The 27,066-nt window shown below is 43.5% G+C and overlaps 1 protein-coding gene across 2 annotated transcripts in view; it reads right to left on the bottom strand.

The window, feature by feature from the left end:
- Positions 1-8,920: 8,920 nt before the first annotated feature.
- The window catches only part of UNC13D (unc-13 homolog D), a 2,023,528-nt gene continuing 2,005,382 nt past the window's right edge, over positions 8,921-27,066 (bottom strand). For both annotated transcript variants that reach the window (XM_069654742.1, XM_069654741.1), the window contains exons 32-33: positions 18,611-18,807; positions 8,921-16,942 (exon numbers count right to left, since the gene is read on the bottom strand). In XM_069654742.1, coding sequence (XP_069510843.1) covers positions 16,833-16,942; positions 18,611-18,807 — 307 coding nt within the window. In that variant the 3' untranslated portion in view covers positions 8,921-16,832. The remainder of the gene's footprint in view (positions 16,943-18,610; positions 18,808-27,066) is intronic.

The following is a 27,066-nucleotide window of genomic DNA, read 5'->3' as shown; positions in this document are numbered from 1 at the left end:
AAGGACAAGGGCGCAGTGTTGAACACTGCAGGTTACACTGCCCGATCGATGCTTGTTGCGACTACGCCATGCTTTCTTATGTCATGACGTTGACGCTACCAGGCCTTTAAAACCAACCTGCCGAACTCTCTGTGGCAAAGCCTGCGAAGGCCAAGGATGTTGTGTTCAGCGCCGCAGGCTACACTACCCGATCGACGCTCGCTGCAACTATGCCACACTTTCTTACACCATGATGTTGACGCCACCAGGCCTTTAAAACCGGCCTACCGAACCCTCTGTGGCAAAGCTTGCGAAGACCAAGGACGTGGTGTTGAGCTCTGCAGGTTATGCTGCTAGATCAATGCTTGCTGCGACTATGCCACGCTTTCTTATTCCATGATGTTGACGCCACCAGGCCTTTAAACCGGATTTACCAAACCCTCTGTGGCAAAGCCCGCAAAGGCCAAGGGTGTGGTGTTGAGAGCTGCAGGTGTTTGACGTAGATGGGGTGCAGAGGAGAGTGCGACTATGCAACTCAGTCATCGAAGGGTTGCGGCGGAGAGTGCAACAACGCGGCGCAGTCATCAACCATCAGCTACCGAAAAGTAAGGAAGGTGCAGGAAGAGGGAGCAGCCACTATTTGTATTTTTTTGTATTTATTTAGTTTTTATATAGCACCTTAAGCCAAGCCACTGCACAGAGGAGAAGCAGTACAATAAAAGGAATAACAATAGTAGTGATAAAACAGTCTGTCATATTAGCCAGAATACAGCAAGTGGAACTTCAACAAATTACGGAAAACAGAATAGACAGAAATAGAGTGAAGAGAGTAAAGAAGAGCATTCTCAAGTATAGGGTAGCTAGAAGAGAGAACGATCGAAAGCGAGACCGAGCGCAAGGTGGGCATGGGACAATAAGAAGAAATTGAGAGGAAGAACGAAGATATCGACAAGAAGTGTAAAATGAAACCAAAGAGGAAAGGTAGCCAAGTGCAAGACTGTAGAGGGACTTGAAAACAAGACATAAGAAATTAAATTTGAGATGGGAATGAAAAGGTAACCAGCCAAGAGTAGCAAGGGAAGAGGATATAAGAGTCCTGAAATGAGAGAAGACACAGAAGACCAAAACAGATTTCAGAGGAGCAAGGCGAGAGCAGAAGACCAAAGACAACAGTAGAACAGTAAAAGAGCCGGGAGAAAATCAGAGACAATATCAACAGTTTTGTAGCATGAAAAGTAAGAAAGAAATGTACTTCACGAATGTTGTAGAGGTGGAAAAGGCAGGCACGCGACGACAGAGAAATATGATGATCAAAAGATAAGGAAGAGTCATGGTAGAGGCCCAGATTACAAGCAGTTGGAGAAATAGGAAGCCGAGATGGGGGGAAAGAGATAAAAGAAGGAACCATGGGTGGAGAGGGTATTAGCTTGAAAAGAGATAACCTCAGTTTTAGCAGCATTAAGGGCATTTTTTATAGCTAGCAAACAGGCTGAGGGACAGAGGTGGATGTCAGAGGAAAAAGAAGAAAAGGACAAGTAAATCTGAGTGTCGGCTGCCGCATGGAAGTAATGTGATAGAATGAAAGAACAGATATCACTGCAAGAGGGAAAGTATAAAGGGAAAATAGAAATTAACCCAGAGCAGACCCTTGTGCAACACCATGGTAAAGTGGGAAGGTGTCAGATATTTTACCAGCCCAGGACACTGAGAAGGTCCTTTTGGACAGGTATGAATTGAACCATGGAAAAACAGAACCAGAAAACCCAAGAGATGAAAGAGAAGTCAGTAGGAGAGAGTTGTCAACTGTGTCAAAGGCAGCAGAAATGTCCAGCAGAACAAGAAGAGATGAGTGTTTAGAGTAGCGTTCAGTGAGTAAAGAGTTTATAATGGAGAGGAGAGCAGTTTCAGTGGAGTGGCAAGGACGAAAGCCCGACTGAAGGTGATGAAGAATCGAAGAATTGGAGACAAAGGTAGAATCTTCAGAGTACACCAACCATTCGAGTAGCTTAGGGAGATCAGGAGATAGAACAAACATTTGAAACAAGCAAAGGATCAGTGGTTGGTTTCTTTAAGATTAGAAGAATAGAAGCGTGATAAAAGGATAGAGGAAAAGTTGACGTTGAGAGACAAACATTAAAGAAAGAGGTGTGATAAGAGACAAGAGATGGGTAGGATTTGGTGATAAGTGCTGAGGGAATGCGATTAGTGGGGGAAGCAGTAGGATGAGCGTTAGCCAATAGGAGAGAAGTCTGTTAATTGGTAATAGGTGTGAAACAGGAAATTGAGACCGAAGGGGGAAGTGATAGACACGGTAGGTAGTGATGGAGTAGCAGAGGCTTCAATATCAGAGCGAAGAGAAGGCACCTTTGAGGAAAAAAATTCAGCTAGATCAGAAGCTGAAAGAGTAGAACAAGTTGCGTAATCAGGGGTAGGGGGTGAAAGAAGACATGAAAGGATTTGAAAGAGACGCCTAGGATGGGTTGATTGTATATGTAAAAGATCAGAGAAATAAGAATGTTTTGCTGAAAGTAAACAGTCGTCGTAGAGTGCAGGATAAGAGAAGTATGAAGAATAGTCCACTGGAGACTTGGCCTTAAGCCAATATCTTTCGAGATGGCGCAGGCAACGGCACATGGAGCACACGTGAGGAGAAAGCCATGGATGGGAAGGTTTAAGGGTAGGTTAAAAGGCACTAAGGTTACTAAACTACCCAGCCTTTGCACATTTTTCCCTTAATCTTTCTTCTGTGTTACTGTTGCACTGTGAATTTGGTCCCCTCCCACTGTGTTACTGTTGATTTGCGACTCTGTGTCCCTTGGCCCTTGGGTTTCTCTCCCACTTCTAGGTCCCCCTCCACTGTATTACTGGTGCTCTGTGAATCTGTGCCCCACCAGGCCTCTCTCCCCTTATACTGTGTACTGCTGATCTGTGAACTGTTCCCTTTGGCTCACTATAGCTCCCCGTCATCTGTGGTTCTATTGTGCTGTTATGGTTACTGATGTACTGTTGTGTGTCACCTATCTCCCCCTGTTACGACCCTTTGTGTTGACCCATACCACCCCCCCTTTGTGCCTCCTGCATAGCGGCTTGGGGCTGTGCATCTCTCCTTTCCTTTCTCACTCCCTCCTCCTCGTGCCCTCTATGGTGCTTTCAGTTTTTCCCATCATCCTGGTCTCCAAACCAGGTCTCCCTATCTCTGATACCTACATCAGTGCTTCCACCAGACAGACTCTCACCAACATCCTCTTTGTTGTTCCTTCACCAGACCTATGGACCCTTCATATGGTCTCAGATCTCTCTCCTATCTCTTCCTTTCCCATTAATGGTGGCACTCGGTGGGAGACCTGCTTGGCCTCCTTCCACTCTTCCAAGGTCATCATTAATGTATACCTGAATGGCACCGTCTTGGTCCAGGGCTCTCAGCCCAATCTCCTCCTGTTTGATAGGTGGCTCCCGCGTTTTATCAACTTCATTCCTTCTCCTGCTATTCCTACTAGCACCTCTCTGGCTCCTCTGCCACCCCTTGCTTCCACCTCTGCCCTCTCTCTGGCCCCTCTTTCACTTTCACTGGGTGCACCACTAGCCTGTACCCCATCCCGGAAGACTTTGAAATGTGGAAAACTGCTCCACGTCACTACTCTTAACTCTCGCTCTGCTGTCAAACACTCCCCTGACATCTGCCACCTCCTCGAAGAACTTGACCTAGATGTCCTTGCTGTCACAGAGACTTGGTTTACGGCCAGCTCTGTCACAAGTTTCTGTGGCCCCTACAGAGATACTGGGAATTCTTTGTTTTGGTGCCGGTGATCTCATGTCCTGTCGAGGTGGACCCGGGTTCCTCCACGATCTTCTTGTGTCACTTGCACGCTCTCCATATTTGATGTTTCTGCACATTTACTGGAAATGGTTTTCTCCACCACTTGCATCACACGTGTCTTATGGCTGGGGATGTCCCTTCATGGGGAAACTCATATCCACATCTATAACACTTCCTTTGTGCTGCATTTGTTTGTTTTTCTGATGCATGCATTTCACACACTGGCGCCAGCGTTGTTTGTGATATCTTGATTTTATCCATGGCGTCCACTTGCATGTCGATGGCCATGTCTGTTCGGGCCAGCAACAGGCTTTCTTCTAAGGATCTTGTTTTTTGCAGTAGCTTCTTCCGGACTACTGAAAACTCACAACCCGCAATTATCTGTGGCCGAAGGGCCTCTTCCCTAGAGTGATTGTCAAAGTTCCAGTATCCTATTCTTTTCGGAAATCGCATGACAAATGTATTAAAACATCTCGCCCTTCGTTTCTGGGTGGTTGTATGAAATATGTGTCTTTCAAAATCAATGAGCAAAATAGGGGTTTAGGCAATCAATTGTCCTTGTGAATGTGTTTGTGGCTTCTTCTGGCATCTCACACACAACATCTTGTACAGTCGGTCCTATGGAGTATCAGTATGCGTCTTATTCATCTATCTTCACGTACGCCCATTGCATCCAATTACACATGGAAATCTTTTAGCTGCCTGGGCTATCTTGGCCCTAGACAGGCGTCTGTTAGGGCGAAGGGCAGCAGTGCTTGCGGTTGTAGGGCATTATAAACAGCATCGGTTCTACTGGGCAGGAAGGGCGAAAAAAGTGATGGAGTAGTCACGGACGACTGACCTTCTGACATTGTGAGGTGTGGGTTTCGGTGATGGAGTGAGTACAATTATTTATTACCTTCTTTGTCGTCGGCACTCTTTGTTATTTGTGGTAGGGATCCTCTTGTTTCCTTCTTGTTTAATAATCCTCCTCTTATTTTTTTCAGTGCCCCTGTGTGCTCCGGGCTTTGTGGGCTGTCCGGAGGTGTGTGCTGTTCACGGATTGCCGCCCGTTGGTGCCTGCTCCTCGAACTCCTCCATGGAATACGTCAATGGCAGCACTCGCAGTTCTTGTGCCTCAGGATGTTGCGCATTTGTGTGCGATGGTCGGTCCAGTAGCTGGGTGGGCCACGATGTGACCTCTGCTCACACGATTCCGTGCCGCTGAGATGTGAGTGTAATTAAGCAGTTCCGGTTGGCGCAGACCAGTGTCTTCCTGTTCTGCTTCGTCACCAATGTTATATTTTGTGCTCCCAACCTGACAGGAGCATTCATGCATACTATGAAATAACAATGCCACACAGTATTTGGTCGGAACGTCTTACTTTATTGTCGTTGCACCTCTCACTGTAGCAACCTCCCTTTCCTGTCACGTTTATCCTGTCTTTATTCCTGCCCATGATGATGGACATGGAAATAGGACAGGATGCTACACAGAATGCCATTTCGAACAGAGTATACGTTACAGATGATGGAGGTAGTCCCAGGTATGGTGTCTGTCCAGGGTGATCAATTTCTTTGTTGGTATTTGAACATATGGAGGGTGATAGATTTCTTTGTTAGTATTTGAACATATGAAGTTTAATATGTTAGTCTAAAATCAATCAATATGATTATATTAACAGCTGTGCGCCTAAAGAAGGGGGAATGTCCCCGAAATGCATTGAGCAACGGATTTTGTAAAATAAAGAAGCTTCTATGTGAATTTCATTTGATGATTTGTTTGACAAACACTACATTACACAGAATTGTCTCTGAAACTATGTATTTAGCTGTTTTACAGCATTAAGGTGTGCAGGAGACGGGAGTGTCCTGTTATTGGACACCATTTGCTTAGGTTCAGGGAGAAGCCCAATCTTTGTAAAAGATGGTCCCGATAACCCAGTGAAACCAACCAATCCTGCAACACCAGCACCTGAAGGACCTGCGCTAAGGACACCAACTTGAACTTGTCTTTCCTGTGGAATTTGTTCAAACGACTCTGTTTCAAAATGGGGCACAGTCCACCATCCTTCTTCGGTAACAGAAAGTAGTGAGAATACTACACTCAAGCTTTTTCTGCTGTGGCTCCAGTTTCAATGGCTGCCTCCTCTAGCAGAGAACCTATCTCATGCAGGAGGAGCAGATTTAGTAGCCAAAAACTACCCGATGGAGGGCAATCCAGTGCACGCCTTACGAAAGGACAGTAATATCCTTGAGTCACCTCCTGGCATGGACCCATAAATTCATGAAATGGCATAACTCCTTCTAAAAACGTACCAGCAACCCCATCGGAGAGGTGTGGGAACAATTTTCAGAATGGTTTTCAATTGCTGAGGGGCACAGGGAATACTAACCAAAGCAGATGGTGCTCTACTACCACCTCTACCTTTTCTGGGTCTTGTGTAGCATCTTTGTGTTTGCATAGCCCCTACCTGGTCTCACCCTCTTTGATTTAAGAATTGAAAATACCAAAAGGACAGGCCTCTCCAAGTGGGAGTCGTGCAGGTCTCTAGATGGTTGTCTCACTACAGCCCAAAGCGATTTAGCTAGAAACTTGGACTTTTTCTAGAGACTCATCCAAAATATGTGAATCCTTGGGACAAACACTGTTTTCCTTATGCAGGTAAATCTCCTGGATACTCAGCTATTGACCTTAGACCATACCACAAAGCCTGTTTCATCTAATCCTAACTGCAATGTCTGGCAGATCACCTCCTTGCAATCTGCTACAAAGTTCTTACAACCGTCCCTTACCTCACCTTCAGGTAGGCGAGGAGCTGTTTCAGAAATCACTTCTCATAAAATCTGTGAATATTTAGCTAGGGTGCACAATATTTTCAGTCTTGGTAGCCACACTCCGTTAGGCAAAAATATCTTGGCTGTTTTATTTCAATCCCTATCAGGGGTAAAGTCTGGAAGACTGTGATTTTGAACCAGCCGTTGGAGACTACCAGGCAGGCGGGTCTTTGATAATAATTCTCTATCTGTATTTATTCATTGGTTAGTTCTCTGCGAGAGGTCTATAATTGGACCTTTTAAAGGTTGAAGGATTTTTATCAAGTTGTCTGTAAGGTCATACCGAGACCTTGTTGGAGAACTTCACACCAGGGAATCTGTGACATTTGCCATAGTACTCCGATAGAGTTTCGGTGACCATGGGGGCTCACCTGAATGCTATCAAGCTTATGCTGCCCGCTTACATCCTTCAACCCAGAAGCTAACTCAAAAATCACAGCTTTCTCCAGGATTATGTTAGGCGTTCTGCCTGTCTGCCCCATAATGAACAGGATGGGTATCCCTCTTTGCCAAAAATGGCTGGCCTTGACCTAAACAACTCAATCCTTGGTTCCATAGTGTACATCGCCTCAGTGGAAGCTCTTGAAATGGATGGCCCTGCCTTTAAGATAGAGAACCAGTTTGCCTCAATGAGTGGAGTCGATTTGACTTAAGTACTAGTGCTCAGTGTGGATCCAAGCTCTTGGGCGTGCAAGAATCCGAATTTTAAGAATCCCACCATGCATTGGAAGATGCAGTCAGTCCTGAATGTGTTTTTGGAGCTGCTGCTGGAGCAGCCTCTGTTAAGATTTCCATCATCTGGCGGTTGAATTCCCCCCACTGCTCAGATGGGAAAGATTTAGAGGGACATTGTACTTGTTTCCATCCGTCTGGTGATGACACTGATGATCTAGCATTATGATGCCTTCCTTTCTTTTTGAAGGAGAATGAGGAGGACTGTGGGATTCACACATCAAAGGAGAATGTTTCTTGTGCCACTTCCTTGACTCGTTATCTGGGAATTACATTTTTTCTGAGGTCTCTGAACTCCTACGGAATTGCATTTATAGGGCATACTTCCAGGAGACTTGAAAGCGGATAGGCCCAAGATTGATTTAGTTGATCTTTCCTTCAGGGCCTTCCTGGTCATGGACTGACACGAACCACACGAGATGACGTCATGATCTAGCTATAAAGACCACAAACAAATGAGGTTTGGATCCGTCAGTGACCTCTTCTAATCACAGTCCATGCAGCTCTTCAACTCCAAAGGCTTCGGAGTGGACATTGGGAGTATTCCTCAAAGTATTCCTCAAAGGTGTTTTTCATGAAGAAAACTGCAATATCGCGATAGTCTCTGAAGCGTGTTGAGTGCAAAGAAAAAGAAACTGAGGTCACGGGGCATGGCGCGAAGTATACATGGTAGTTCAATGTCATGTCCGGTGCTCGAAGAGACGCCCAGTCAAGGGCTTCCAGCATGAATTGCACATTGCCCCCGGCAGGGAAAAAGATTCTATGATCCGGCTGACACTGCAGGAGATAGCTAAAATGAGGAATCTGTGAGAGGACACTACCCACTAGAAATATGCTTTTAGTTTGGATTCTTTTTTCTTGGTTAATCAAATAACTTTTAACAAAATGTCATAGTCATAAAAGTACACTTAAAGAAAATGCATAAAATTAATTATGACTATTACTATTCATTATAACTATTACTACTATTACTATATAACTATCATAAAAACAATCAACATCTTCACGAAGTAATTCATTACATTTAAAACATGTCTGTGTTATATGATAAAAGAAGGAGAGAGGGAAAGACAGTGAGGAACAGAGGAAGGCACTACGGGCCATAGTTAATATCATGTTACACACTTCCTATACCAGGTGGATATCATTCTGAAAAATCGACATCTTCAAGAAGCAAACTTTTAAAAAAACACAGTGGCTATTACAAGTGAAATGGATTTGCAAACTTGCTAAAATAGCACTGTTGTTTTACACTGAGGGCAGGACAAAAGATCAATAGATGATTTAAAGATTCCACAGAACCACTGAACTTGTAGAATCTACACTGAATACCTTTACCTTGAATCCAACCATATCTCAGCTTGATTTGATTAGTAGGAATCAGATGCCACCTGAATGTCGGGAATTGCCATTTCACCGTTCTCTTGGCGTAAATTAGATTTATATTAAACTTAATGAATGTATTAAGAAGGTATTACGAGATCCCACGCTGAGGAAAAACAAATCAGTAATTAGGTGTATTAATGACAATCTAATGATTGTGAACAGCAAAAAAGAAAGGAATCACAGTACAACTTTCTCCATGGGCACTCACTTTATTTAAGTTTCTACACAATAGAAAGTGACCACTTGCAGATCCAATATTCTTCCTGTGTCGATAGCATAGAACATAATCTCCAAATTCTCCAGTTGTCTGAACCGGACTAAGCCAATCAGAGAGATAAATATCTATTTTTCGTAGTCTTCATCGTTTCTGCAATGTCTTTCTTACTTTATATGCCTCTACATTGTATTTGGTGATACAGTTTACATTCAATTCATATTGCAAGGTTAGTGGGGTAAGAACAAACACACTATTACATTCTTTGATCCGGCACATGGCCATACTAATGTTATCTTCATGGTATCCTCTGACCTGACATTTTTGTTTCCCTTTCCTGGACACAAATACTTAAAAACAGAACAGCCCCACTGAGTGCACATTATGTTTACAGGTCATATAGTGCATCGGTTTGACAGTTAGAGACATCTCTGTTTTGCCCCACTTAAATGGAAAGAATCACAATTCAGCATAATTCAATATCATTTAATATTGTGTAACCCTCTCAAATTCCTCAAGGGGGTCACAAAAGGCATGCATATAACTTAGCTGAAGAAGTACATGATTGTAGGGATTGTAGGGACTCTCACACTCCTTTGTCAAGGCAACATTCTATTCCAACTTAGGCACAGATTCTCACACATGGTACAATGACATCTGCAGGGCTTTGCTATGTACTTGGAAGTAGTTTTGTTCAACAAAGAGAACATTTGTTCTGCCAGAAATTGGGTCATAATTAGTAAAATCGTATTGTGTGTGTACTAAAGTATTTGACAGCTTGCCTGTCTTTGTGTTTGATAAAGGGACCTGTATATATGCAGTGATCTACATAGAATACGTGTGCTAGGTGCAGCAAGTTCTCTGCATCATTAGGTACATTTTTGTTATTTGGAGCATTTTCCCTCTAAATTTACCTTTCTCCCCCCTAAAAGAAACCTTTGGTACTCCAAACATACATTCTGTTCCCTCTAAAGGCAGAACACACTCTACCCTCATAGAATCTTGGCAGATCACTGTATACAGTTAGGATACATCTAAATATGCAAGAATATATTCCTATTCTCAGGGAAATACATCTGATTTTAATAGGATGCCTTAAGCATCTTTCACATAAGAAGGTGTTTCTGGCTCAAACAGGTTTAAGGCATTATATATGAAAATTGATAGACTTTCAGAAAGAGAACCCTTACCACTTACTGTGGGATGTCTATATGGATTTGTAATTAACATTTTCACTTAGGAAAGGTAGTGTATTGTATTAATAATACAAATTCAACATTCAAAAACATTCTTTCTCTCATGTGTATAGCCCACTTCATTCCCAATCATATAACCTTTCATTACCAAGCTGTTAGTTTTCCATGGCTAGATGAAACTGCACTCGTGTAGAGTATATATTGTCACATAAATGCCTATGATCTACAGATATCTAATCTTGCCTTTCCATCAGGACTATATTTCTACCTTATCTGAACTCTAGATCACTCTGACATTTGAAAACATGTCCTTGGTTACTGTGATGCAACCAGTCTTTGGTGAATAGATCCTGCTGTTGTCTTCAGAGTAGAACCAACATTTGAACATTTTACAGAAAAATGCTACTCACATTCAATAGAAAACTCATTAAACACTTGCTGTGCCTGTATGTGGGGAACCACAATCACATTTTTTTACTTGGCTCGTGCTCTGAGGCCTGCCTTAATAGCAATGGCAATTCACTTCTGGAGACTAACTTTAATGCACCTGAATACAGTCTCTAAAATATCCCAACTGCAATGACATGAACCCGGCACTCTCAGTTCTGAGAAACCATGTACATGACCTCATTTCTCATAAGGCCGCTGAAGGTTGTGAGGTGAGGGGGAGGGGTAGTAATGGAAAGCAAGGTTTAAGCGAAGAAAGATGTGTGCTTATTCCTTGTTCTTAAAAATGATTTGCATATCAATTTGCTTTCTATTTTAAAACCTGCTTAATACTTTATACTTCATGTATTAATTAAAACTATTTGGGTGGTGTATTTTTTGTATTAGTCTAATTTTGCTAAATGTATTGTCATTTTGTATGTATTTCACTTCATCCTTATAAGATTGTTGGTGTGAAAAGTTTAAATGTTAAACTATAACATACTAATAAATACAAAAATAAAAGAATGGGAGAAGGGGAAATTATGCTATTATTTAAAAGAAAAGCAGTCACTGGCAGCAGCACAGTTTCCACACAATTTCCTCAGGTAAAACATGTCTCTCTTGTGAAGTTGTACCTCTTTTCCATAACGGCAAGAAAACTGAAAGTGTACAATTCTCTCGTGATGACAAGATGTCTGGTGATGTTATAAGTTAACAGTTTCATGTTGTTGAAACCATGCTCTAATTGTGGTATAGGGCATTCATTTTATGATAGAATAAAGCATTGAATTCATGATGCCACTGGGCATAATTAACACAATGTCATGAGCCATTTATATGATGTCATAAAGTTGTTCTACCTTGATGGCATAAGGTGTTGACCTCATGACAGGGTATCATGATAACATAAGGTGTTGATCCTGTGAAGAGATGCTCTTATTTGACATTTTGTCGTGTATTATAATATACTAATATTTCATCTTAAGGTAAATTCAGGTTGCTCCCATCATAAACTGGTTGGAGGAATGTCCGATTGTCAAATTTTGCGGCAAGACAGCTCTATGTCTCTGTCCGTGGTGTCCATCTCATCCTTCAGTGTCTGTAGATCTCCATGTTTTTCGATGTTCAGGCAGTGAATATTTTAAGGAACTGGACAAGAATATGGTATTGACTTCGGGAGAACATGGGTTCCAATACAGTGCAATATGTGGCTGTGCAGCCACATATGTTCCCTTACAACTCCTCTAACATTGACAACAGTGCCTTTTCCCTTCTCATTCCAAGATATCCACCAGTATAATATCAACGTGCTGACCTGGAATATAGCTGGTGTAGAAAATTCATGTATGACAACGACTGGTGTCATTTCATAAGGGGATATGATTTGATATCAATGCAAGAAACATGTCCCTTTGAGATATTGAGATGCAGGATTATACCGCCTATACATTGCCAGCTAAGAAGCGCCCTAGAGCGATACCCTGTGGGAAGTTACTAACCTAGGCTAAAACAAGCTTAAACTGGGACATTGAAGCCAGTGTGACTGGTTCACCGGATCTCCAATATTTAATTGTGAAAATAACAAGGAATTACCATCTTTTGATATTCAATCTGTATAATAGGCCGTAGGGGAGTACTCCTTTGCCGACTCTGACTCAAATGCATATTTAATCTGTATAATATACCGTAGGGGAGTACTCCTTGGCCGACTCTGACTCTAATGCACAAACTTATTTACAAATAGGAGCAGTAGAAAATGGAAGGCACCCACATCTTAGTTGCTTGCAATCTCAACCTTCAGTTCGAACTTTTGCGAGAACTGGAGGATATGTGGGAAAAGCAGGATTTGGTCTGGAAATACTGCACTGTCAGCAGACTATCCACCCAGGGTCCACAACTAGCAACCTCCCCTATGGTATTAAGGCGTACTCTGGATTGTTTCACTGTTAACTGTAGACAGCTGAGACTTGAGATTAACAAGGAAAAACCAAGGTAATGGTTTTTAAACCCAGGGCCTCTAAACATATTAATGTGAACCTAGCAGTTGATGACCATATTGTGGAGCAGGTCTCTTTCTAGGCCAAAGCATGCCAAAGCCAGTGTGGAGATGGATAAAAATAGTGGGGGCATAGGAAGGTTTGCTGCTTGTCATGGGGAGGGGGCATTACTTCAGCTCTGAGGTTTATGAATCAACAGCAATATCTTCAGGGTCAGCCCTTTATGGAGCTGATATATGGGGGAATTGACATTACTGAAAAAACAGTTTTTAAAGTTGCTACTCCACCTCCCCCAAAGTGCGTCTCACTGCATTAGTATGCATGGAGTGTGATCTAAAACCCATAGCGGACATAGTGAGTTTAAAACCGCTGATCGATTGGGCCAGGATCTGGAGGACCCCAGAACTAGCAAAGTACAGGGAAAACCTTCGGCATACAATTGTCTCGGGAGGATAGCACAGGGGCATCGTGCTCGCCTTGGAAGCAAAACGACACGGTGCACCACAGGTTCGATCCCCAGGTCCGCGCTTAGAAACCTATGGGTATTAAGCCCATTAAAAATAACCTATCATATCATATAATGACATTAGATTGAGGCAGAAGACTTCCCTGGTTCAAGTATGTAAAGTGTGGACTAATCACACTGAATCTGGAATCCCTGTGGGAAGCTCCACTATAAAGTGTCAGTGAGAGCCCAGGAAGGATATAAAATGCTGCTATGGTTCAAGCAAGGAACAATATGAAGAATCTTTGCCTTTTATTGAGCTCGGGTGTACAGTATCTGACCATTAAACATGATTTTGTTATGAGATCTACCTCAATAGAATCTTGTCCCTATTTTCAAGGGCACTATACATGGAGTATAGGATGAACACACTGAAGGTGGCAAAGTTTATTAAGAATTGGTATGACTTTAACTCTTCCACGAGTCAGGTGTTTGGTAAGGGCAATGCATCTAGTGAGCATTTTTCTGTCCTTTTGTGAAGGGTATAAAGTGATGATGGCATCATATTTGAACTCATTATTTAGAGCATCAGGTGGAGAATGCCCAAGCCTACTGCTAGTCCACCCAGGACCCCAATGTTGTTCACTTTGTATCCAAATATATTCATAGGGCGTGGCGAGGAGTGCAAGACTAATTAATTCACAGCCTTCGATCAGTTAACTTGTTAAGGAACTATAGTGGAAACACTGTATTGATGGACTCATTGGTTGGTGCAAAGATGATTTTATTATTGTAAATTATGTATTGGAATCTTATCTGTTTTATCATTGTCGGATATTTTAATGGATTTTTATGGAATCGAATGTGTTATTCTTGTTGCTTTTATGGTCTAAACCAAATAAAATTGATGATGATATTATTTAACTTCTAGACCATAAGGGGAAGTGCAGGCATAAAAAAGGGAGCAGAACAAGTACATGTGTACATGGGAATATTGCATGTTGCATGGTTATACAAACTCGACCTCACATTTGGCATCCTTCCCAGAGCACTCCATCTACCACTCTCAACTTTCTCGCAGCTGACAATTTTTCTGGAGACTTGGCCTTTGGATTTGGCTGTGTTCCCTTGGTTCTATGAACTTTCCCCACAGCCCGGTTATGCCGAAACTCCTTTTTGTCGAGTTCCATTACGGCATTGTGGGTAAAAGTTCACCCTCTCAGCGCCCCCTTCCCTTCTTTCTCCCTATGTGGGGGACACTCAAACAACCCCCTTTAGCCCCTCCACCTTCAGCCCCAAGTCCTGTGTTCTGCTGAGGACAACCCTGACACCCCCCCCCGACCCATCCGTTCCCTACATACTACACAGATAGATACACACACATACACACAATATACACATACCCATACCCCTCCCTGAACCACCTCCATGTCTCATTTTCATGCCGCCACTTCCACTGCAAGCCCCACTTCCTGGATGTGCTGTAAGCGCATGCGTTGTTCCCCGACAGGCCACTGTTTGGCGAAAGAAGCCTGCTGGGGACACATACACACAATATACACATACCCATTCCACTCCCTGAACCACCTCCATGCCCCATTTTCATGCCGCCACTTCCACTGCAAGCCCCACTTCCTGCATGTGCTGTAAGCGCAAGCGTTGTTCCTCAACAGGCCACTGTTTGGAAAAGGCAGCCTGTTGGGGAACTTAATGCAGCAAAAAGTCACAAGATGGTTTCTTCACCATCCCTAAAAACACCCTTCTTCTGCTTGGTATGTAAGGCTGATTTCTTATGTAAGCATGAGGTACAATGTTTACCTGGGGGAATGGCATATTAGAATGGGTAATGGTATTAAGGGTGTCATTAGAGGTGTTATTGTGACAGTAAAAATAAATAGTATTTTAAGAACCTCATATTTTTGTATGTACCAGCTAATTACATGTTTGGGTAACAAGGAATATTTACAGCATGGTATACTTTCTATGTACCCCATTGCGTAAAATGTCTCATGGAATCCCACCCTGTAGTTAGGTGGTATTTTAAAAAATAGGAGGTATTGAAAAAAATAAATGTGTTTTTACTGTTTGTGCAATACCTACGCTGAGGACCAAAATCTAAATCCTGACACTTGGCTTTATTTAACAGAGTTCCTGTGTCTGCTTTTAATACCCACTTAAATCCATGTATTTCTCTTCCAGTATTCTCTACTTCAGTGTGGAGCTGACGACTTGAGGGAACTTGCAGGATCGTCATGCCCCTTCACAGGTCTACTGAGTGGTATTGGCCTGCACAAGTAACCTGCTGTGCTGGTGGTTGTATATTCAGCATGCCTAAATCCACCCAGGTCTGACTCTCAGCAGGCAAGCCAGACTCTTAGTTGAATGATGTTGAATGTGAGTGACCTGTTTAGTGAGTGGGCCCGAAGAGGTGAACAAGAGGGGACACCAAAATGTGACAGTGGGTGGCGAAGCACTGTTCCTCCAGTTAGGAGGAGGGTCGTTTCACTGAATTAGTTTAGTAGTTGAAGTCTTGTTTGAAATTAGATGATGTGTTGCTCTTTCCTGAAATTCTGGTTGTGTGATTTATCCTTAAATGAGCAATTCAGGTTTTTAAAATTCTGCGGTCCCTGAACCTTTAGGGTCTTTTGTCAGTGTTTCTTCGGTCAAGGAACCTGGTGGAGAACCGAGAAAGAATGCTTTCCTTTAAGGTTCCTTTCAGATCTATAGCAGATTGGCAATTTATGGAAATGAGGAGGGTCCTCACCACAGAAGGCCCTGTGAAAGTTGCACACAACTTTTAAATGTATCCTTTATCATGAGGCACTGATCTCATGATAACATAGGATGTTAGTGTAGTCATGACTAAGAGCTGAGATGTTGCAATGTTATAAGCTACAAATCACATGAAAACATATGCAATATGTTTTTTAATGTCCTACAGTATTGATATTGTGATGGCCTAGATATCATATCTGAAGTCATTCCTTTCATGATGACAAAGGTATTAATATATCAGAAGGTGTTGATGATCATGAGGTCCAAGCTAGCATGACGTTATAGGGCGTTAATCTAATGAAGCCATGCACAAGAGGCATCACAATGTCAATAAGGACAGATTATGTGAGGACATAGGTGATAGGTATCTTGTCAGAAGGTTCACAGACAGATTACATGACATAGGGCATTGGTATCAGGATGTGGTAAAGTGTTGATCTAAAGATTACATAAGACAAACCACCATATTATGTGTGTGTTGGGGAAGTGGAGGTAACACTTCTTGCCTTGGGCAGGAGGTATGTGGAATTACCACTATAAATGTTGCTACAATGTTGTAATGAGGCCCTATGACTGATATGAAATACTCAGAGGTTAAGAACAAAAGATTTTTAGGCATGCGATTATGTTAGTCAACAGCTCCTGCAAATAATTCCAAGCAAGCCCATTGACAACACATTAAGCACCATATTGTAGAGTATCTTGCATTTTAACTGTTAATATGTCATCTCAGCGTGGAAATGGCCATTCGGAAAACTCCATATAGCCTGTGGTGAAATCACTATGTGGTCTCCCTGTGACCTGAGTTTACACCACTTCTGGCTTTGCTCCAAACGTTCTGAATTCACTGTGTCCTGCTTTAGTGATGAACTTGGATGGCACAGTCTGTTTGGTGTAATGTCTTAGAGTGCCTTTTCGTTTAGGTATGCAGCATCTGAAAGCAGGTACAATAATTATCTTGGTTGGTTGCTCTGTAAAGAATGGGTCAATACATAAGAATCCCAAACATAGAATGTGATTTGGCTTTCCAGATCTTGAATGGATGCTACCGCTTGCACTCCAAGGACTGTTTTGCTCGCTGTTTCCTCAGTTTTGCAAATGTTTGTGCCTCTTTATCTGATTTCCGCAATTCCAAGAGCTTCAGTATATTGTCTTCTATGGACAGAAAACAAGAAAATCATCCATTAGTTGGCACTAGAAGGAATAGAAGAGAAACGACGGACATAAGCTTAAGCACACATTCCAGGTATAGAACCACATGAGTAGAAAGGTCAAGAAGAACATCATTAATACATGTGGAGATGCTAAAGGATGAGCGGAGCAAAGCCAAACAGCTAGTACTCTAATCAGATTAGCCCAACCTGCTTAAAGGTAACGCAACCCACCCTAGCCATCTGATTACTTATATTTCCCAAATGAACTAACCCAGAGAACATCCAAGTCAAACTAACCAACCAACTTCACCTCAACCCCAAGCCAACCAAATGTGGGATATTCTAAATAAAACAGGCAACCTGCCAACACCAAAGTCAAACTAGACCAACCAGTCTAAGATCCATCCAACTAAAACCAAATATTGGAAATATGAACCATTCCAAAAAAGCAATTTCAAGATCCATACAAAATGGTCATAGTCCCCACACAACACATGGCAACATCTTTACAGTTTATCCAACTCAAACAAATTAACGTTTCATTAAAACCAAGAAGCCAACCAGCCCACATCCATCCTAAACAAAAAAAACCAATCAGTTGAAGGACCAGTGAGGAAATTGAAGAATAATACAACCTGGGCTTGCTTAGTTTGTTTTGGCACATAAATAAATTCAAGACACTTTGTTTTGACCTATACATTGTTCGACCACCAGATCAAAGGCAGTATCACCCTAGCTAATGAGGGTACAACAAACAGCCAAACAAAGCCAAGTAAACTGGCGCATGGCTCTTCCAACCTATGCCAACCAGCCTACAGTTCAAGCCAAACAGAAGAAAGTCTAAATATCATATCAAACTCATATCAATCCACTTAAGACCAGACAACCCAAAACAAACAGCTTAAAGGTCATCAAAAACTGCTAAAGGCCCAATTAATTAAATTCAACTGATTCTATCAATTCAACCAAAATCATGCAGTTTTGGCAATGTACTTACAACCCGGAATGCATGACTACTAGCTAAATGTCAATATGACTCAAACCCAAAAGCTATGCTTATTATGTTAGGGATCAGCCAAATCAGGTGAACCAATTTAAGATATATTCAATTCTGGCCAACTTGTTAAAGAATTATGCTACCAAACATATCAAGGTGAGACATATAATCCAATACACGCAAAGCACCTAGCATATGGCCAAACTTACCCAAGTAAAGCGATTTTGTGTTCCCACCAACGTAAACAAATATGCTAATGACCTATCTATCTGAAGCCTACTAGCTTGACGTTCATCTAGCCCAAGAAAATCACGTTAAGGACATCCAACCCACTGTAAATTGGTAAAGATTTACTTAAATCGGACCAAAAAGCATATGGGTTATGCAGGCCAACTGAAGAAGCTAACGTTGAGGACCATGTCACCCACAAGTGAAAGTATTTTCAAAGTCTGTGTAAGGCAGAGCCAACCAAAATCCATGTCCAGTTTACAGGTGCCAGGCCCACCAAGGCAAACACAAACCAGTGGCGGCAAGAGGTCAGTCGGAGCACATACCAGTTGCAAATTACCTAGTTTTAATGGGTTGCAAAATGGGGCCAAGAGAGAAAAGACATGTAAAATATTGGGCAGAGAAGGCGACTGCAGGCAGTGAACAGAAAAAAAACTGGTGTACCAATGGTTTTGGCGTGTATTAGTGGCAGACGTATCTGGAACGTGCTATCTATTTTGCCATCTCCTTTCAGGCCAGGCAGGTCATGCATGGCGATGAAGACTTCTCCCTCCAAGTCGTTGAACCTCAGAGTGTCATAATCGAAGACTGTAAGAAGGATGCAAGCTCCTTTATGTTCACACTGCTCAGGTGTCACCAAGCTAATGAGACAACAAACAGAACCTTTTGAAATATTCTTAAAACATTCCCACCCCAGCATCACAACATCCTGTTTTACTTCTCTACTTTTGAGTTGGTTCTGAACAACTTAAGACTTCTTAAACGTCCAATTCCTTTAACAATTTCTTCCCTTCCAGGCAGAAACAAAAGATACTTCACAAATTGGGCAGTGATAACAGGCAAATGCTTTCAGGTGGCAGTAAGCAAGTTTCAACTGGATTAAAAGAAGACTTGGATCAGAAGGGCCAATCTAAAAGTAAATTTGGAGATATTATATGATAGAAGGTGTCATGAGCCAGTAGGCAGAGAAATGGATAGACTGGGCATTCTTGATTCCCGTTGCATACCACACAACTATATTCCCATTTCACAACCAGCAATAGACAACTTGTGAGACAACTTTTACAAGAAGCCAAATGAGCACCAAATGTTAATATATGAGGGACTGGATGAGGGGGGCTGGGGAGGATTTTTAAAAATATTTTATTGAAACTTTACAGCACACAGTGATAGACAGCAAATAGCACCACCTCCCAAAATAAATATACTACAGAAGTTGATAGCATTGATATCACAGTGATACATAGATGGTAATGGCATGTAGCTAGTCATGTGAACCCAAAAAAGTACAAGTTGAGTGCAACATGTCTGTGGGCGGTCAGTCACCCATGATGGTGATTCGTATATTACAAGAAGCATGATTTGAAATGGTGGGCAGGTATTGCCTAAAAGGTCCCCTTTATGAGGATTTATTGCTGGCAAAGGAAGGAAGGATGACAGGACTCGTCTTAATCTATAGCTATTTATTCAATTACCAAATACACTTCCCTTGACGGGCTCCTACTCTTCCTCCTCCTGCCACTTCCATGGCTAAACCCTTTGCTGTCCTCCTTCTCCCTCGTAACAGTCCCCACACACCACAAGGGCACAGGCGTCAGGTTACAAATGTTGGTTTCTATATTACAGCTCTTTTAGCCATTCAGCTACAGTCAGAGTGGTCTTGCATGACCAAGATAAAAGAATACCACTTTTGCCAGGAGTAGTAAAGTAAGCCTCTCAATCTACCCATTAAGCAACCCAGAGGTTCCATGGGGATGTCAAGATTTAGGATTGTGCTAATCTTCACAACAATCGTTTTGAATTAGCGGGCAGGCCCACATCAGTTGACAAAAGCCAGCACTATCTGAATGTAACTTGTGGCACACACCACTAAATGAGGGATTCAACTTGATGCAATATTTAAAAATTGTATTACTTTTTATCTTGCATTGAGAGATAACCTACAGGCATAGTTACATATACTTTTCCATGAAGCTTCATCAAATTGTGTACTTCTATCATATTCCCATTTACGTTTAGTACTGGGTCCAGATAAAGGTGATAGGCCATGCACCATTTTGCAAATTGGAAAGGGAAGGGGATTGGTTCCTGGGGCGGGGGGGCTAAGGGTCCCAAGTTTAAAATGGATCAAAAATTCAAGGGTATTCAAATATAGCAAAGGGATCACCTCCAACTTTCGCCAAAAATTGGTGTTTTGTTACAAAAGTGCTGCCTGGAAAGAGATCACCAAGGCTCATCCTCTCAAAAGCCACACATGTAGGTTGAGGGAATCCTGGGTCAAGAGATCCGGACGCAGAGGCAACCGGTGAGGCAGACAGATGGTCAGAGACAAGAGATCGGAGTACCACATTCTCCTAGCCCAGTCCGAGGTGATCGCGATCATGGTCAGTCAAAATCTCTTCAACCGTATGAGAACCCAAAGAATGACGGGAATCGGAAGGAATGCGTAATGGAGAGGGAAAGTCCAATCCACCAGAAACATGACACTCAGTGCGCCGTTCGCTGGGAATTCCCTCAAGCAAAACTATTTGCACTCCCTGTTGAACTCCGTGGCGAACAGATCCAGTGCTGGGATACCCAGAGAGCGAAGATCTCCTCTAGCACTTCCTGGCACACTTCACACTTGTGTGACACCATGCTCTGCCTGCTCAGAGCATCCGCTAAGGTGTTCTCTGTCCCTGCTAGATGAACTGCAGAGACCGAGATTTGGGTCTTCTGTAACCAGAATCATAGCTGTATTGCCTCTGTGCAGAGAGAGAGGGAGTTCACACCACCCTGCTTGTTGAGGTAGTACATGGCCACGTGTTGTTCATCAGGGCGAGGAAATGCTTCCCTCTGAGAGACGGGGCAAAGGCCCTCAGGGCTAACCTGATGGCCTGCAACTCCAGCCTGTTGGTGTGCCACCAGAGGCCGCTCACCAGCAAATCCTCGAAGTGAGCGCCTCTACTGTTCAGAGACGCATCCGTGACCACTCGGGCCTGAGGCCAAAGAGGCCAGAAGGGATTCCCCTGCCATGAGATTGCTGCGCGTGCTTCTCCAGCTGAGTTCGCGGACAACCTGGCTGGACACTGAGAGGTGATCCATGAGTGTTCTCAGATACTGAGTCCAATGGTCCCTCAGTAGCCATTAAGGGGTGTCTGGCGCATCCTGGCCTCTGGCACTATATAAATACAGGAGGCCATCAGACCCAAAAGGTGGAGGAAAGAAGTCGCTGGTAGGGTAGTGTGGTTCTGAAATAAAATGCACCGTCTGGGCTATATTGCTGAGTCTCTCTTCGGGAGGAAAAGCCTTCCGTACCTGAGTGTCTAGGACTGCTCCAATGAACTGGAGCTACTGAACTGGTGTGAAATGGGTCTTCAAGTTGAGGCAGAAGTCCAGCCTGTGCAGTAGTAGGCAGGTGTCCTCCAAGTGAGACAAAACTTGCCCTGCTGACTTCCCCCGGATCAGCCCATCCAGGTAAGCCCATCCAGGTACGGGAATACATGACCCCGGATCTCCTGAGGGGAGCCGTGACTACTGCCATGAGCTTGTTGAAGACCCCGGGAGCAGAGGTCAACCCAAAGGGCAGCACCTTGAATTGATACTGCTTGTCCCCTATGAGGAACCTTAGGGACTTCCTGTGCTTTTGGTTTATTGGCACATGAAAGTAAGCGTCCTGCAGATCTATTGACACCAGCCAGTCCAGAAATTCGAGTGCGTGGAGCCTGTGCCGCATCTGCTGGTGGGAGCCCCACTCCATTTCTAGAATTCTGCCCACCAAATCTCTTCACTGACCCTCCCAAACCTGGTCCTAACAAGGCGCAACGATCCTTGGAGGGCACTGGCCTCATCCTGGCATGTGTTCTTAGCTGCTCACTGTACCTTAATGCCCTACTTGCTGCACTTCTGAGTGGGAGTCACGTTTACGCCTCTGCCATTTGAGTGCTGCACCCAGCGGCTTGGATGATCCTACCCTTCCCCCTCCCCTTAGCAAGTCTGCAGTACCAGTACATCTTTGAACACTGCTTCAACCCATGCCTGCTACGTGTAAGTTCTACCGCATTGGGTGGCACCCCCCACCCCACTTATACCTTGGAAAACCCACATTCGTAGGACATAATCGACTCCGGAGAAACATCAGGCAGTACTTCTCCGCAGCATGAGGACAGCGAACTGCATCGCATGATGGAATATATGCATGAGGGTTTCACTGCCCTCCACGCTAAATTGGATGATATGAGCAGAACAATTAGCTCCATAAAATCTTGCATGGATAGGTCTGATGCTCATATCACAGAAGTGGAAACCAGAGTGGGAACTACTGAGGACGAGGTCAGCACACTGAGAACAGACGTCGCTTCCCTTTCTAAGCAGGTGCTATATATCTATTAGTAAAAAAAAATGACGATCTTGAATCTAGATCCCGGCGCCACAATTTACGATTTATAGGTGTGCCTGAAGACAACATCACGGAGCCGATGGAGGAATATGTGGAATGCACTCTTCTGTCATTACTCGACAATCCCAAATTGTCTCCACACTCCACAATTGAGTGAGCTCACCATACGCTCGCCCCTAAACCTAAGCATGGAGCTCCACCACGCTCAATTATAGCATGCATGCTTAATTACCTGGACTGAGATGCCTTACTTTGAGCCGCAAGAGCCAAGGGGGAACTGCTTTTGGGCTCCAACCGGGTTCACTTGTACTCAGATTTCTTGGCAGGCGTGCAATAGGAGCGTAAATCCTTCCTGGCGGTCAAAAAGAGACTCCGGGATCATGTTAAGTATGCTATGCTCTTTCCGGCTAAACTGAGAATAGAACACTGCAACAGGGCAACAGGATATACGTCTTCATCATGCCGGAAGAGGCAATGAGATTCATAGACGAGCACTTCCCGGGGTGACCCCAATCACTGTGCTCTCTCCTTGCTTAACCTTAATATGCATATCCTAGATACTATAATGCTGTGCATGGCATCGCATTTCGCAATGTCTCTCATCTACCCTGACTCTCAATAACTTTTAACCCGGCATGGCGACTGAACAAATGAAAAAATCACACCAGATACTATGTTATGTATGCAATTGTAATCTAAGTTGATGCCGCAACGCTGTCAGCCCACTGGCCCCCCATGCAATGTTGTAAGTGTTGTTGGGTTGTTCTAACAGGGGTGATCACTTCTCTGATTGGGAGAGGGGTGGGGGTGGGAGTTTTGTTATACTTAATGAAAATGTGCTTGACATACGGGTGAATGTTGACATTAGGCAGCAGTTTTGGATATTTGGTCCACTAATAAGTCAAAGGCCCGGGCCGGCTGGATTTGGTTATTACATTGTCTCTTGGCCCAACTGCGGCTGAACCCATACACTTTATGAGCTGGAATTTACGGGGGCTTGGTAGCCCATCAAAGATGCGCCGACTCCAGCTTTACACCGAACGGCACAGGGTCCACATTTTGTTTTTACAAGAAACTCATGCGTTGACTATGAATAATGAAAGATTTGCCAAGAGTTGGGGGACACAGCGCTACTACACCTCATATTCTTCCCAATGCAGGGGGGTCACGGCCATCATTCACAAGTCACTCCAATACACCCACATCAAGTCACACCTTCACCCCTTGGGACGATACGTCCTACTCCCTGGTACCCTTTTGGGCTAAGAGGTCTTATTGCTCAATGTGTATGGTCCATATGTCGACGACCCTCATTTCTATGCTGAACTAGTTGGTCTTATTACACTCTATCCCTTAGTCCCAGTGTTGTGTGGTGGAAATTTGAACACCATAATGAATGTCGATCTTGATAGATCTGGTTCTAGACCCCGTCATCTCCCGAAGTCAGCCCTGTTGTTGCAGAGTGCCCTCGGCGAGTTGGGGATAGTGGACGTTTGAAGGACACTCAACCCTACACAATGCAAATACTCCTTTTATTCCACCGTCCATGATTTACATTCTCGAATAGATTTGTGGTGAGTATCAGATACATTGCTTGGCCGCCTTACAGAAACCGACATTCTATCTAGGATGTTTTCAGATCATTCCCCCATCACATTTACGTTGTCACTGGGTGAGGCTCTTGTAAGAAACAAACATTGGCGACTTAAGCCGCAATCACTGTTGGACCTCCTCTTCGCAGCCAACATAGGCAAACAGATTGACAAATATTTTGATATGACAAGAGGCTCTGTAGACAATCTCGCAACCCTATGGGAGGCTTTCAAGGCTTACATATGCTGTGTTGCTCTAGCAACGGAATTGGCCATACTCAAAACGATGCACAGGGATATCTACTCCAGCTAAACCAAACTATGCCACCTGGAACAGATATATGCGTCTAAACCAGACTGCGCGATAATGGGGGACATTAAGACCAAGCTGTACAACTTCCGAGCACATGCAGATAGGGAACTGAAGTTCATTGACAATGCCGGTCTGGCTAGGAAGTACGGCGAAGGAGAGTACTCCGGGAAGTTACTAGCTGGGATGGTTAAACAAGAGCACGGCATCAACCGAATCCCATCAGTCTAGGACATGTCAGGCTGTGTGGTCTACTCTACACCAGAAGTGAACCAAGTATTTCATCCTTCTACTCTGCGCTTTATTCCACCACAGATAGGGTCACCCTCCACGAGATAGGGACATTCCTAGATAGTCTTCCTTTGTCTATATTATCAGAGGATGCCAAAACAAATCTGGACCGCCCGATTACTCCTGACAAAATATCCTGAGGCATTGATGCACTTCCACCTTACAGAGCCCCCAGACCTGACGGCCTTACGATACAGTTCTACAAACACTTCAAATCGTCCCTAGGTTGGCCTGTTTATGGGAAGAAGCATGCTCCACCCGAGCTCTTCCCCCCACGCTTCGAGAAGCAGTTATTACTGTTTTGTTTAAGCCAGACAAGCCCCCACAACAATGCGGATCATACTGCCCCCTCTCACTTATAAATTCCGACGTTAAAATCTTCGCCAAAGTGCTGGCGCTGAGCTTGGCTCCATATATGGAACATATTGTCCACTCTGATCAGTCCGGGTTCATTCATGGCCGCTCCACAGCATTAAACCTGAGACGTATCTTTAATATCCTGGCACAAATCGACCCAAGAGCTCAGGCAGTAGCTGCGGCCCTAGATGTGCAAAAGGCCTTTGACTCGGTTTCATGGCAATTTATGTGGGTGTTACTGGAATAATGCAATTTTGGGCCTGGTTTTATATCATGGGTTTGTTTACTATACATTATGCCCACTGCAAGAGTCAACATCAATGGTGTTCTCGCCCTGCCCCCATCAATTTAAATAGCGGGACCCGGCAGGGCTGCCTGCTGTCCCTCCTGTTATTCGCTATAGTAATGGTACCACTTGCAGATCCAATCCGTAGTAGGCATGCACAGAGGGGGATCCGTCTGACGGGCGACCCGGAGATCATCTTCCTATACGCTGATGATACTGTGCTCTTTATCCGTGACCCGATAAAGCACTTGGAGCCGATCATACAGGAAGTGCTCTCCTTTGGTGTCCTGTCAGGGTTGCGAGTTAACTTCTAAATCAGAACTATTCCCACTTACTGACTCCACCACCCTCCCTCCCCCCTGACATTATGGGCTTTGCCTGGTGTAGAGGATGAGCCAAGTACCCCCACCTCAACCAACCCGCCCCTTTTACCTGTATGCTGGAAAGCAGAATATGTGACATACACAGAATAGTTGAATCGACAAAGAGCAGAGTATGAACTCAGTCCAGTACCAGTGAAAGTGCCAGTACCTAAGAGAATCTGGGAGCCAAGGTACCCATTGAGAACACCACATCTGTATACAAAGAAATATGATAGCCATCTGAATGAAATCACTGAAGAAGCAGAGCCAATAAGCGGCAAGGATTAATGGTAATGTCACTAACCATTGCCAGTATATGTTACATGGAGCTGAAAATGATGTACGTAGAAGAGATACAGTAACCAGAGAATGTAGATATTCTAAAAAGCATCAAGAAAGTAATAAGGCTAAGTGACATCTTGGGATCAAGGTGAAGAAGCTTATGCCGCAGAAAGAGATGAAGATATCAAGTTATTTTACACGTGTACAGATGCAAAAGAAACACAAGCAGCAAAGTAATCGTGAGGCTAGCTTTAAGCTTATAGTGAATAGATTGTGGCAAGCACCAACGTGTGTGTGTGTGTGTGTGTGTGTGTGTGTATATATATATATATATATATATATATATATATATATATATATATATATATATATATATATACATACACTAAAAAAAAACTTTGACTTTGTTAAGTGGACGTTATGGTTAAGTTGCCCTACTAAAAACCTGTGCAATTCACTAAAAAAAACTTTACAAACGTGCCATTATGGTTCAAAGTAAAACCGAAAAACCCCTGAAATTCGCCAGTTATGGTAGGCTAAGCAACCATACCTGCCCTCCCCACTGTGCACTGCTAACACAAACACCCAGGACATGAAAGATGGCATCACAAATGTCATTGATGACATCACTGATGATATCACATGTGTAGCCCCTTTGATTTTGTTCACTGCCATATGGGATACATTACTCACCGTAATCGTATTTCTGATGCTTGTATCTGCATAGGCCGACATCTAGTGGAAGCTGCAGAGTATTACAGTTTGTTTTTCGAAACTCGAAAATGGGCGTCGACACAGGGCGTGCCAGTAATACTATCCCTAGTGTGACGTCCACTGTACCCATAATCCCTCATGCGTGTAGGACCCTCAGATTGTATTTTTTCTGACATGAGGTAGCATGAGGAGAAGCGTGAGTACAGATGATCCAAGCAGATATAAAGAAAGGTAAGACTACAAGCATCCATGCGCCTTCTCTCAGAGGGGAGGAAGGGTGGGTCGCATGTGAATCTAAGCAGATACAAGCATCAGAAATACGATTACG

Source organism: Ambystoma mexicanum, chromosome 3q (genome assembly GCF_040938575.1).
Source record: "Ambystoma mexicanum isolate Mex_15411 chromosome 3q, UKY_AmexF1_1, whole genome shotgun sequence".
NCBI lineage: Eukaryota > Metazoa > Chordata > Amphibia > Caudata > Ambystomatidae > Ambystoma > Ambystoma mexicanum.
This window is presented reverse-complemented; position numbering and strand designations above follow the sequence as displayed.